Source organism: Ahaetulla prasina, chromosome 2 (genome assembly GCF_028640845.1).
Source record: "Ahaetulla prasina isolate Xishuangbanna chromosome 2, ASM2864084v1, whole genome shotgun sequence".
Taxonomy (NCBI): Eukaryota; Metazoa; Chordata; class Lepidosauria; order Squamata; family Colubridae; genus Ahaetulla; species Ahaetulla prasina.
The window spans coordinates 137,841,614-137,853,914 of record NC_080540.1 but is presented as its reverse complement, the minus strand read 5'-3'; the positions used below and the strand labels follow the sequence as shown (position 1 = coordinate 137,853,914).

General features: G+C 41.7%; 1 protein-coding gene across 1 annotated transcript; it reads right to left on the bottom strand.

Annotated features, from left to right (window-relative positions):
- Positions 1–287: 287 nt before the first annotated feature.
- Positions 288–12,202, bottom strand: PVALEF (parvalbumin like EF-hand containing). Its single transcript, XM_058172633.1, has 5 exons — positions 12,015–12,202; positions 5,544–5,653; positions 4,691–4,826; positions 2,248–2,363; positions 288–584 (listed from the first exon to the last, which is right to left on the bottom strand). Exons 2-5 carry the CDS (start codon positions 5,647–5,649, stop codon positions 538–540), a joined length of 405 nt encoding a protein of 134 aa, XP_058028616.1. The 5' UTR covers positions 5,650–5,653; positions 12,015–12,202; the 3' UTR covers positions 288–537.
- Between the last annotated feature and the right edge of the window lie 99 nt (positions 12,203–12,301).

Below are 12,301 nucleotides of genomic sequence, written 5' to 3'. Positions count from 1 at the left end.
AAAGGCAGAGCCAAGGAAAACAGGATTTAATCCTCAAGGCAAAGGGAGCAGTCAGGGCATAGATAAATTTAATGAATAAAGACTAGAGAGGGGGGCAGGTTGCAGCAAAGACTAGGGAAGGCTAGACCTTCTGTTCATCATTGTTCTAAAAAAAGCTGATCTCGTTCTGTTACCACAACTACATGTCTTCCACCGGGCAAGTATAGGCTAAGGAAATGATTCCCCTTCTCATGTAGCATAGCCAAGAAAGAACCTATTCAAAAGATCGGGCAGGGCATTTCATAACAAACTGCTTGCCCCAAAAGATGTCACAAAGAGAAATACAATGAATGCTTTGAATTGTTTCTGGAGCACTACAGAGGTCATTCAGCAAGCTGCAGATGTGCGCCCCCCTCCAAAAATCTTCCTGCCAAAAAAAAAATTGGTACTTCAAGGGGAAAAAAATGATCAGAGATAAAAGTACCAGCAGATCCCAACAACCATCCCAGCCCAGCACACAGTTTTGAGTAGAGAAGTAAGAGGTGGTTTTATTTTTCTCTATTTTTTCTTTGGAATCTTCTCCTTCGTGATCATATCAGAAAACTCTGTAATGCAATAAGATAATCAGAGTGAGTAGGTTTTGCATTAAAAAAAATTATATAAGGCAATAATTCCCCACTTTCTTCTACCCTACCCCAAATATAAGAACAAATCTGTTACGGTGTGGCACGTTTTATTTGCCCACCACTAGCATCAAAGCTAGAAGGGACGCGGTGGCTCAGGGGCTAGGATGTTGAGCTGGTCGATCGAAAGGTCGGCAGCTCGGCGGTTCGAATCCCTAGTGCTGCCATGTAATGGGGTGAGCTCCTGTTACTTGTCCCAGCTTCTGCCAACCTAGCAGTTTTGAAAGCACGTAAAAATGAAAGTAGAAAAAATAGGGACCACCTTTGGTGGGAAGGTAACAGTGTTCCGTGCGCCTTTGGCATTGAGTCATGCCGGCCACATGATCACGGAGACGTCTTTGGACAGCGCTGGCTCTTCGGCTTTGAAACGGAGATGAGCACCGCGCCCTAGAGTCAGCAACGACTAGCACGTATGTGCGAGGGGAACCTTTACCTTAGCACCAAAGCTGGCAGGGCAAGCTGCTTGTATAAACAGGAAGCAAAGTCCTCATTCACTTGCACTGATGATGTTACATAGTTGGGTAATTAAATGTCTACTAGCAAAGAATGAAGTTCAGAGAGCCCCAGGGACCCTACAATGCTTTATTTCTACAGAAAATGACTTCAGTTGTGGCAATTTTACCACAATCATTTGACACAGCTGTTTCAAAGGTTTTCAGCAAGTAAGTAGTGTGGTATAGTAGCCCTCAAACATCAGTCTGGGCTATACTTGTTTTGTAAGTAAAGAAGGACTAGCTTGTGTATGGTTCTTTTCAAACTCGTGTCACGTGACGTATGGTGACTTTTTTGCCTTTGCGGAGTTGGGGTGGGCATGGCCTGTGCATGATGCATCCAGGCTGCGGGCCGCCAGTTTGACACCCCTGTTTTAAGTCAATTGGATGGAAATGTGCCAAGAAATAAACAATTGGCTCTAATCTAAAAACGTAAAATATGCAGTAGCTTAGATCATTAAAAGTGGGTATTAATATAGCCATGCTTTTGGGAAGGTCTGCATTATGCTGTAGTTCCGAGCTCCATTTGTTTCATGGGAACTTAGAACATCTTTTTGGAGGTGTGTGAAAGCCTCTTTTCTTTCTTTCTGTAGCCGGTCACACCCTCCATTTTGATGTTGCTCTTTTCTGCCTACATCCTGCTCATTCCAGGATCCTTGCTTTTTAATTGAACCAACTTAGTTACAAGTTCTTCTGACTTTCTGGTTCTAATATTGCCCCCTGTCCTAGAGGTGGGCTTTGCATAACAGTGGCTACTCTGATACTTTATTATTTGCCTCTAAATAGCCACATTTTCCTTTAGAAGCTTGTCGCAGCAATTGAAGGCCAGAACGGTCTCAGAAAAGTTGGGCCCATCACATGGAGTCTATCTGAAAGTATAAATTATTCTTTGTAAATATGACGAAGCTGCATTTGTACTTATGCTGCGGGGAACAATCACACAGATAATGTTTAATTTAATTTTGAGCTAAATCAAATTTGGCTTTTGTTCTAGCCCTGCCTGCTTTCTGTGTGGCCTTCTGTCTAAGAAGAAAGAGTGTCTCTTCTCTCTGAAAAAGGTGTTACTTTTGTTCTTAAGCTCTGTTTCTCCCCACCTTGAAAATCAATCCTCCCATCGCCGTCTGCATCTGCTGCCTGGATCACAGCTTCTGCTTCTTCGTCTGACAAGGGGACAATTGGCATGTTACTGGGCACCGTGGCTAGGATGTACCTGTGGGTGAGAGAGGTGGAAATTGAGGCACAGCAAGGAGAGATACATTGGGCTTAGTGACTCCCCGTGCACAATCTTTGCCACCTCCTCCTCTCCTCTCTTCCTTCTTGCCCATTTTTACTGAGATTAGCCAGGAACAAAGCAGTTGCAAAAATAAATTTCTGACTTGGCTGGATAATCTAATTTCATTTCTCCCCCCCTCCCCCCAACCTGATGTCCTCTAAGGCAGGGATCTCCAACCTTGTCAACTTTAAGACTTGTGGATTTCAACTCCCAGAGTACCTCAGCCAGCTTTGCTGGCTGAGGAACTCTGGGAGTTGAAGTCCACAAGTCTTAAAGTTGACAAGGTTGGAGACCCCTGCTCTAAGGGTGGAATGATGACTCTTGCTGTCCCCAGCTATATGGGTTGGCAGGATGACAAGAACTATAATCACAAGGAACATGTTTTTGAGGGATGCTGTGGTGTCTTTCATAGGGATTTGCTATTCTCCCTGCCCTGGATTCCTGCTCACCTTATTTATCTTTTCCTCTTGGCCTCGGGAAAGGATTTAAGCAAAAATGGGAAAACTAAATGGTCCGCAAATGTGGATAGAGTGGGCTTTGGAAAATATATCAAGTCATATGAAATTAAGATTGTGATTATTATTTATTATTATTATTTATTTATTTATTTACATTTATATCCCGCCCTTTTCCGAAGACTCAGGGCGGCTTACAGTGTATAAGGCAATAGTCTCATTCTATTTGTATGTTTACAAAGTCAACTTATTGCCCCCCCAACAATCTGGGTCCTCATTTTAAGACAAAATTTGAACAGGCACGTGTAACGGGATTCAACACACACAGTGGACATGATGAGTTGGCAAAGGTTGCATCTGTTAACCTTTTCTCCGTAATTGTTACAGCCAGAATTCTGTTCCTATTTAGCAGATGGACTAAAAATATAACAGAATATAATGATGAGACACAAGGCACTTTCTTAGCGGAGAAGGCACGTTGGATCAAGTCCTATGTAAGGTAATCAGAGGCAACAGAAGACAAAATTTGAACAGGCACGTGTAACGGGATTCAACACACACAGTGGACATGATGAGTTGGCAAAGGTTGCATCTGTTAACCTTTTCTCCGTAATTGTTACAGCCAGAATTCTGTTCCATTTAATCGACTCTTAACGCAGGAGGTAGGAACAGTCTTGATAGGAAGTTCCAATTCTGCTTTTCAATCCACTTAATTCTGGGATAAGAAATATAAGAGAATCCACAGAAAACAGGATTGGCCATATTCATTACTTAATATAAGGATTAACTCTTATGCTAAATGCACTGTCATAGCTGTATAATCTCAGGCAAAGCTGTCAAGTTATGACTCAGACTAATTTTATGTAGCTATTGATGTGATTTCAAAAGTTCAGGGAGGGAGGGAGGGGGAGAGAGAGAGAGCGCTAATGGCCACTTTTGTTGCCAGACTGACTATTTCTAAACACTCATCTAGTAATAGGAGTCATTTAATTTGTAAACATGGCTTAATACATGTATTAAAAGATATGCAGAACTGTAGAGTTTTGAGATGCCCTAAGTATAATAGTTGGCTTGAGAAAAACCAATAGAAGACCTCAAAAAATCAATGCTTTGAAGGACATGTGCAAAATATATTACAATGGCTTCAAGGATCTCTAGAAAGCTCTAGAACGTCATCATGTGAAGAACCAGATTAGTTCTGGAAAAATGGCTTCAAGAATCCTTAAAAAACTTGGAAAAGATAAGTCCTGAAACATCAAAACAAAATGGCTTGAAACACCTGTAAAGAACCTTGAAGAGAATTAGTGCAGTGGCTCATGTGGTTAGGAGGCTAGTATGATTGGCAGGCTGGCATTCGAGACCTGGTTGCTGCTGCAGGATAGGGTGAGTTCCCGTCATTCGTCCAGCTCCTGCCAACCCAGCAGTTTGATAGCAGGTGACCATGAATAGATAGATCGATACCACATTGGTGGGTGGCTTAGCAGGGACATGAAAGGAGTCCCCAACTAGGTGTCCTCAAGGCATCGGTAATGACACTGGCTAATCCTTTCAACCCAGAAGTGCTTTGATGCTCCCAACATGATTGTAGTAGCTTCTAAAAACGGGTAAGTCCAGGAGTCGGCTGAATCCAGCTGAACCTAGGTCTTCAGAAATCAACAAATTTAGCTTGTGAAGTTAAAAGTGAAATAGTGAGGTGATGCCACTCCAACATTTTGTACCTCTCCGTCTGTAAATAAAGCAATCGGCCACATCTGCCCTTATTAACTTTCCCCCTATGTTTCACAGCAATAGACAGCAACTTTATCTTACTTGATTTCATTCCATTCAATGAAACCACTGTCATCCTTGTCAAGCAATTTGAAGGCTTTACGCAACTGAGTCTCCCTCTCGTCCGATGTCAGAAACTGCTGCATGTATTCAAGGAACTTGATGTAATTGAATGAAGCTGCAACAGAATGGATAATTTTTAATTGATGAATTACATTGTTAGCGTGTTATAAATATGGTCTGCAGAACATTTTTGACACTGTATGTGGAAGCTCTTTTATTTTTCATAATGTAGAACATAACTATGACTCACTTCACATCTCAGACTGACACCAGCCCAGATTTAACATTGAAAACCATATTACTAGTAGTCTGTGACCTTCAACCATTCATTTAAATGTCTATGGAGATTCTCTATTTCTATGGGATAACCATTCATTTAGATCGTTTGAATTTACAATGGCGCTTTAAAAAGTGACTCGTGATCTTTTTTCACACTGATGACTCTTGCAGCATCCCCATGGTCATGTGATCAAAACTCGGACACTTGGCAACTGGTATGTATTTATGACGGTTGCATGTCCTAGCATTCATGTGATCATTTTCTGATGAGCAAAGTCAAGGAGGAAGCCAGATTCACTTACCAACCGTGTTACTAACTCAGCAACTTTAGTGATTCACTTAACAAGTATGACAAGAAAGGTCATAAAAATGGGGCAAAACTCACTTAACAACTGTTTCGCTTAGAGACAGAAATTTTGGGCTCCGTTGTGGTCTTAGGTCAAGGACTATCTGCATATGCAAATGCAGGTTATCAACTAATCTGAATGTGATATCTGCTATTCTGTAGGAATCTACTGCAAATTCAACAATTTTAGTTTCTTTTGTTCCTTACCGTGGTGCCTCATTTCTGAGGGCAACATGTCAAGTTCTTTGTCCGTCAGGGATGCCCCCATGGCCAAGGCCATTTTTTTGAGTTGGCAAGCAAAATCATCTTCCATGCTGCTATTGATTGAAAAAAAAAGAATTTATGTGAGTGCTGAAAAATGTGGCAGTTTCTCTCTTGCACATCCGCAATGGTAGCCGGACACATCCTAACCAATTCTAAACAAGATTCTTTTAAAACAGTACAGCCAGTCCTCGATTTACAACAATTTGTTCAGTGACTGTTCAAAGTTATAACAGCAGTGGAAAAAAGTGACTTGTGATCATTTTTCACATTTATGACCAATGGCATCATCCCCATGATTACTTGATCAAAATTCAGACGCTTGGCAACTGGTTCATATTTATGATGATTGCAATGTCCCGAGGTCACGTGATCCTCTTTTGCGACCTTCTGACAAGTAAAATCAATAGGGAAGCCCGTTTCATTTAACTAACAACAATGTTACTAACTTAACAACTGCAATGATTCATTTAACAACTGTGGTAAGAAAGATCATAAAATGGGGCAAAGCAAATGTCTCACTTAACAAATTTTGGGGTCAATTGTGGTCGTAAGTTGAGGACCACCTGTACTTCCAAAAGATACTGTTCCAGTTCAGTTTTATTGGTAGCACCCCTCTAAAATAATCAGGTGATATTATTCATCCTAACAAGAGATATAGCAGTTTATAGAAATTTGAATAACTTTAGGGAGGAAAAATCTGTTGTGCAAAACTTCCAAAAACAATCCAATGAGAAATAAGTTTGCTCAGGAAAGGGTGGGGGGCACATAATACTGGTAGGAAATGACCAAAGCAAGAGTGAGAAAAATAAATTGGGCTGGAAAAAGGAGTAGCAGAGAAGAAGGCATGGCTGGTTGATTAGAACACTGGAGCACAACACATTTCAACATGTGTCACTACGATTATGTTCAGGAAACAACATAGCTGTGTCCTAATGTGATACTTTTCTCGGAAACCAAATGAGCTTGAATTATGGCATGATGATTTAATGAGCATCTCCAGTTTTGGACTTCATGCAAAATTCTGGTAAATCCTGAATGGAAAAGTTTCCAACCTTTTAATTTCAACCATCCTGATAAGAAGGAAGAGAATAATTCCATTTTGTAATGCTAATCCATAATTTAGCATTCCGAGTGAGGCTCCTGCCGCTACTATTGCCATGGTTTCTGTTGTTTTCATATTCTTATAAACATATCAAGATTTTTTTTGACAAAAAGTCACATATAATATCTTTTCGATTTAGCACTAGGGTTATAATATCCCAGAGGACAAAGTACTAGAACTACAGAGATTTGAGTATCTTGCTTTCAAGCATAATAAAGGAGCTGATATTCTGTTTTTTAGAGAAGGGGCATAATTTCTGTCACTGATTGTATTTATGAGGAATGCAGATGCTGCCCATGTTTGCTTGCCTCGAGTCAGGTTATATATTTAAAACCTTGTTCAGACCTGTTTGTGTCTTCATATGACAATTCCCTAGGTCAGCCTTCCCAACTTATCTTTTTGGCTTTGTGGCTGGCTGGGATTAACATTTATTTGTTATTTATTTATGGAATCCATGTTCATTTTCCCCCGTCAGTGGATGGTATCAAGGCAGCAAACAAATTCATTTTAAAAAGCAGGTATAGAAATGATAAAAATGTACCCTAAACCCCCACCCACCCCTGGCCTCCACTTCAACAACTAAAAATCTGTTTTTACACCAAAGTCCTGCCCAAATACAAATATTTTTGCTATAGAAATAGATTGCCTCCCTTGATGGGAAGTTCTGATAACTGGGAGTTACTACTGAGAAGGATTTTTCCAACCTGAAGTGACAGAATTATGGGATGAAATCAGGGGTGGGCTGCTGGGGGTTCGCAGGGGTTCGGGAGAACCTCTAGCTAAGATTCTGTGCAGTTCGGAGCACCCCCAAATCCCAGTCCTGGCTCGCCCCGCTCACCCTGCCCCTCCCCTCTCAGGGGTCCCCACGCAGCCTGTTTTGGATGCAGGTAAGTGCAGGGAGCACGTGGAGGCTTAGGGAGGGCAAAAAATTGGCCTACTGAAAGTTCTGGAAGGCTGGAAAAGGGCCTCTGGAGCCTGGGGTTCGAGGAAAGCCTCTGGAACCCGGGGAAGGCAAAAACGCCCCTCCATGGTGCAGGAGGCTGACTAAGTCACGCCCACCATGGCCACGCCCTCCCAGCAACTGGGCAGAGAATCCCTTGCTAAAATTTTTGAAGCCCACCCCTGGATGAGATTCTTCTGACGCTGTCGATGGCCAAGCAGAGATGTGGGGGTGGGGGTGAGACTATTTTCCAGATAAACTTTGAAAGAAAGCACAGCCTGGAAAATCTAGCACTAGGCCCTTCAGCTTTCATTCCCATTCACAACAGGAATTCCTACCAATTTCCACAGATAAAATCCATTAATCCAAAGTAGATTTCAGCCCTAAGTGAAGGGACAGTATTGGTTACTGTGATTATCTTCCATTTAATCCAAAAGAAAGAAGCTTTCGATTGCCTGCTAAAACCACAGGCAGATTTCAAATTCCAGTAAATCCTGTTGCACTGAGCTAGCTACTGATCTTGCCAATGACGCGGTCAGCAGTTTATTCTCCCTGGCTCCTTCCCCATCGCCAGCAGCCAAGTGTCTGATAGCCGAGGTGAACTTTGATGTGAGTCATGCTTTCTTCCCAGACTTTGCATCATATTCTTCAATTAATAACACAAATGGAAATCTCTACCCAACAGTTGGATGGCAAAGGGGCATGAATGAGCAAAGGGAAGATTGCTAATGATATGTATGGAAAAAGAGGTAAAAGACCAGGGGTGGGGTAGCCTAATCTGTGCGGTGGGACAGGGGATCTAGGAAGGCCATGTTTAAAAGGGATAGTCTCTCGCAACCAAAAATTATGAAAGAGGTATATCTAATATTGGAATATTTGGGCTCTTGTAGAGCAGAAAAATCAGGGCAGGGTGTCCTTGTTGCACTGATGATGTGAGTTTGGGTAATGAAATGTCTGCGAGAAAACAACCAAACTCGGAGAGCACCAAAGACCCCTCATTGAGTGCATATTGAGTGCACACTGAGAGCATATGCACCAAGACAAATTCCTTGTGTGTCCAATCACACTTGGCCAATAAAAAAATTCTGTTCTATTCTATTCTATTCTATTTCAACCCTGAGCTACAAATATTTTCCTTTGTCAGCAGGAAAAATCATTTACACATATCAATGAGGAAAGTCCCTTAATATTGCTAAAGTTCTCTTTCAAGTATTTTTATTTATTTAATCATATTTGTAAATGTAAAATGGTATCTTGCCACATCTCTGCCTTGTTCTTCGGAGGCCTGATGAAACTGCATGCAGATTCACAAGCTGTCAGTTAGCCATGCCATCCATCAATCACTCTTGGTTTCAATGCAAGGAATATCTGATAACCAAAGTGGTATGTATCTGAGAAAATTTCTAAAATTCTGTTCTTTCTTAAGTATGGGCAAGCTAAGGTTGGGTCTCCAGTCTTTTCTTCATTGATTAATTCAAGGAATAAATATTGTGATTTAGCAGTGCCTGCTTCCTCTTCCACAAAATAAACTACTCTGTAAGTAATTTGTATTTTCTGGCAGCCCTTATAAGTCATTCTTATTCTAGATTGCACAGACGTCATTTAAAAAGTCTTTTCAAATTCCTGTTTATGAATAATTGGAGAAGTTAACATTCTAAACACACTGGTATTTATTTCTCAGGCAAACCCAGCCATCCAATCTTCCTCCCAAACTTTTCTAAGCTGCGTTTTCAGCATAATATTACAAGTGGAAGATGGGGAGCAGAAGCCAGAAGAGCTGCGATCAGATTGTTATGACAGAAGAATCATCACCTATAGTTTGTTTGACTGAGGCCACCAAGATCATTCAGCTTTTGAAGAATACTGTGCAGGTTGCAAATGCAACTAGGAGTAATGGTTGATAGCAAACAAAAGGAATAATGGCTGGTTGCAAACATCTTTACGGGGCCCTAAAAAAGAGGTTGGAAAAGCAACAGACCAGAAAAAGCAGATCAGAAACAGGGCTGCATCCATTGTGGCTTGTCGGATGGAAAAAAATCAGAAAAACAGTGATTCAATCTGGCAATCCAAAGACATTGTGGTGAGAGGCTGCCAAGCTGGCGCAACCATGGCAGCTGTCCCCAGGCCGCTCCTTAAAGGGCACCGAGGTGTTCATAATGGCAATGAGATCAGTTGGTTTGTTTACAAGCGACCTTTACAGAGTAAACCTTCTACATGAGCTCTTTCGAGAGCCATTGGGGAAAAAGATTACCCAATGCTTGGTTGCCTGTCCCAGTTGTCCCCCCACACCCAGTGCTGTGCTTCAGGACGGCGAGATAATTGAAGATTGAGAACAAGCAGACCCTGAACAGGGTCATTTAATTATAATGTAGTGTGGGCCACCTGCAAGTATGACGTGAATTTAGGAATAGCAATAGCACTTAGGCTTATATACCACTCCATATTCTTTTACAGCCCTCTCTAAGGGGTTTACAGAGTCAGCACATTGCCCCCCAACAATCTGGGTCCTCATTTTACCGACCTTGGAAGGATGGAAGGCTGAGTCAACCTTGTGCCTCACCAGGATCTAACTCCAGGCTGTGGGCAGAGTTTGCCTGCAATACTGCACTTTAACTCCTGTGCCATCAGCCTAGCATCAACTCCTCCAAATCTGTAATTATAAAATGGGGATGGAGAAGACTGAAGCTCTGTCTCAAGTTTACTCTCTTATTTTAATGCCAAATAACATGAGCTGTGGCGTCTAATGCTCTTTGCTGGCAAGAATGTTGTTTGGTCCTGGAGCTCAATGTGCTCTGAAGAACGCTGGCCCTCCTCTCTACATTACATTGTGACCCTTCCATTTCTTCCTCTTAGGGAGTCTTATATTCACAAGGCAACAACTTGTGATGTGAGCCTGTTCTAGGATTACACTCAGTCTAAATAACTCAGGTTTCCCCATGGACCCCCTGATCTGCCTGCCAAGAGTTTATTTAGGAAAGCAATTCTCTCTCTGAATTTGGAAAAAACAGGCATTCTCAGAGGACGTGTTTGGCTTGGAAGGTAGGCTGTTCACTGCTCAGGAAAAAGGCAGAGGGAAACAGCCCAGGTGAAAGCATGATATGGGGATATGTGAGTTCTGCTATTTGGTCCAGTGTTTAAACAGAAGCCACCAGTCCTGGTCATCAAAATAAGACAACCTGCTGAAAAATATTGTTCCCTCGTGACATGATTATGTGTACGAGGCCAAGGCTCCGTTATATATTGTTAGTCATCGTATCTAATATGCATTTTTTCCCAGAATTCTACATTTTCCTATCCTTTGGAGGGTTTATTGGCTTTAGGGCCATCAGAAAACAAAACAAAACAGTTTTGCTTGGATCTAATGGCTTTCAGCAGACCCCCAACCCCACCACTTGGTTGGATTGTACTTTCCCTGTCTTTTTGCTTCATCAAACTTTTCCTTCATTATCATAAGCATTTTAGCTGTATTTTCTCCACACCCACATTTTTGCAAATCACTCTCTCCCAAAATTCTTTCCGAGGCAGCATTGACATTTATCTGCACAATAAATATAAAATAGTATTTTCCACCCCCTCGCCAGCCTTGATTTATTCTGCCTTAATTAAAAAACTGCACTTAGCAAGCTGTTGGCACAGGATCACCAGAAGTAGCAGCCAGAGCTGCAGTAAGCTAAAAGAAAAGACAGATCTGGAGTCTTGAACTCATGGGTATGTATAATCCAGCCTTCCCCCAACCTGGTTGCTTCAAGATGTGTTGGATTACAACTCCTATCATCCCAGAAAGCAGGGTTGGGGAAAGCTGGATTCAAAGAATAGGATATACAGTATATTCACCTGCTCAAAACTTTAAAATTAAAAATTCAATATGAATTAATCACTACGTTTTCATGCCATTCCTTCTAATGGCGATGTTATTATTAACCCATGAAATACAGCTTTCAGACAATGATTTTGGCTTTAAGTAATAGCTTGTTTTCTGTTCACTGTCTTTCCTAGGAAAGTAAACTTCTAGCTGTCCATAGCCTTGTCAGAATTGTTGCCACACAGTAAAGGAATGGATGTAAATATTACTGATTTAATTATATCCAAAATCACTGATTTCATCCCATCAAACATCTTTCTTTTTTGCTTCTGAAACATCACTAGGATGGCGCCCCCTAACCTGTTAATTAAGGACCATAAGTTTCTTCTAGAACTTAACTGACTGACTTAGTTCCCTGGTTTCAGGAGTCCCCTTCGTCAATAACCAGAACATTCCCTGATTACAACTTCAGTGCTTTGGGGAAAACTTAACTGCGCTGGTCTTCTCTTGATGACAACCCCATTCAGGTTGTGTCTTTTTTAGGCATTGCATATCCCAGCAGGTACTTACCTGCCCCAAATGTCCTCTGCTTGAAGCTGGCAAGATTCTTGTTGAAAACCTAAACCATGTCTCTGGCTTTTATATGGCCCCTTGCTCAGCTTTGCTATTTAAGGGAAGGTGCACCTGTCAGGAATACATCCTGTAATTCTCCTGAGCCCTTTCAAGACACCATTGGATCATCTTGGTGGGTTGTGGTGTTATCAGTTGTCACTGGCACTTGGATGCCCAGCATCGAATATCATCTTGGGCAGGGCAAACTCTTTAGCATGGACTCCATATGATACCCCCACCCCACC

Coding starts and splice junctions, on each gene's coding strand:
- PVALEF (XM_058172633.1), bottom strand. CDS start 5,649: ATGGAAGATGATTTTGCTTGCCAACTCAAAAAAATGGCCTTGGCCATG. Junction 4,827..5,543: donor CTCAGAAATGAGGCACCACG/GTAAGGAACAAA, acceptor ATTCTGTTGCAG/CTTCATTCAATTACATCAAG. Junction 585..2,247: donor TGGGAGGATTGATTTTCAAG/GTGGGGAGAAAC, acceptor ATTGCATTACAG/AGTTTTCTGATATGATCACG.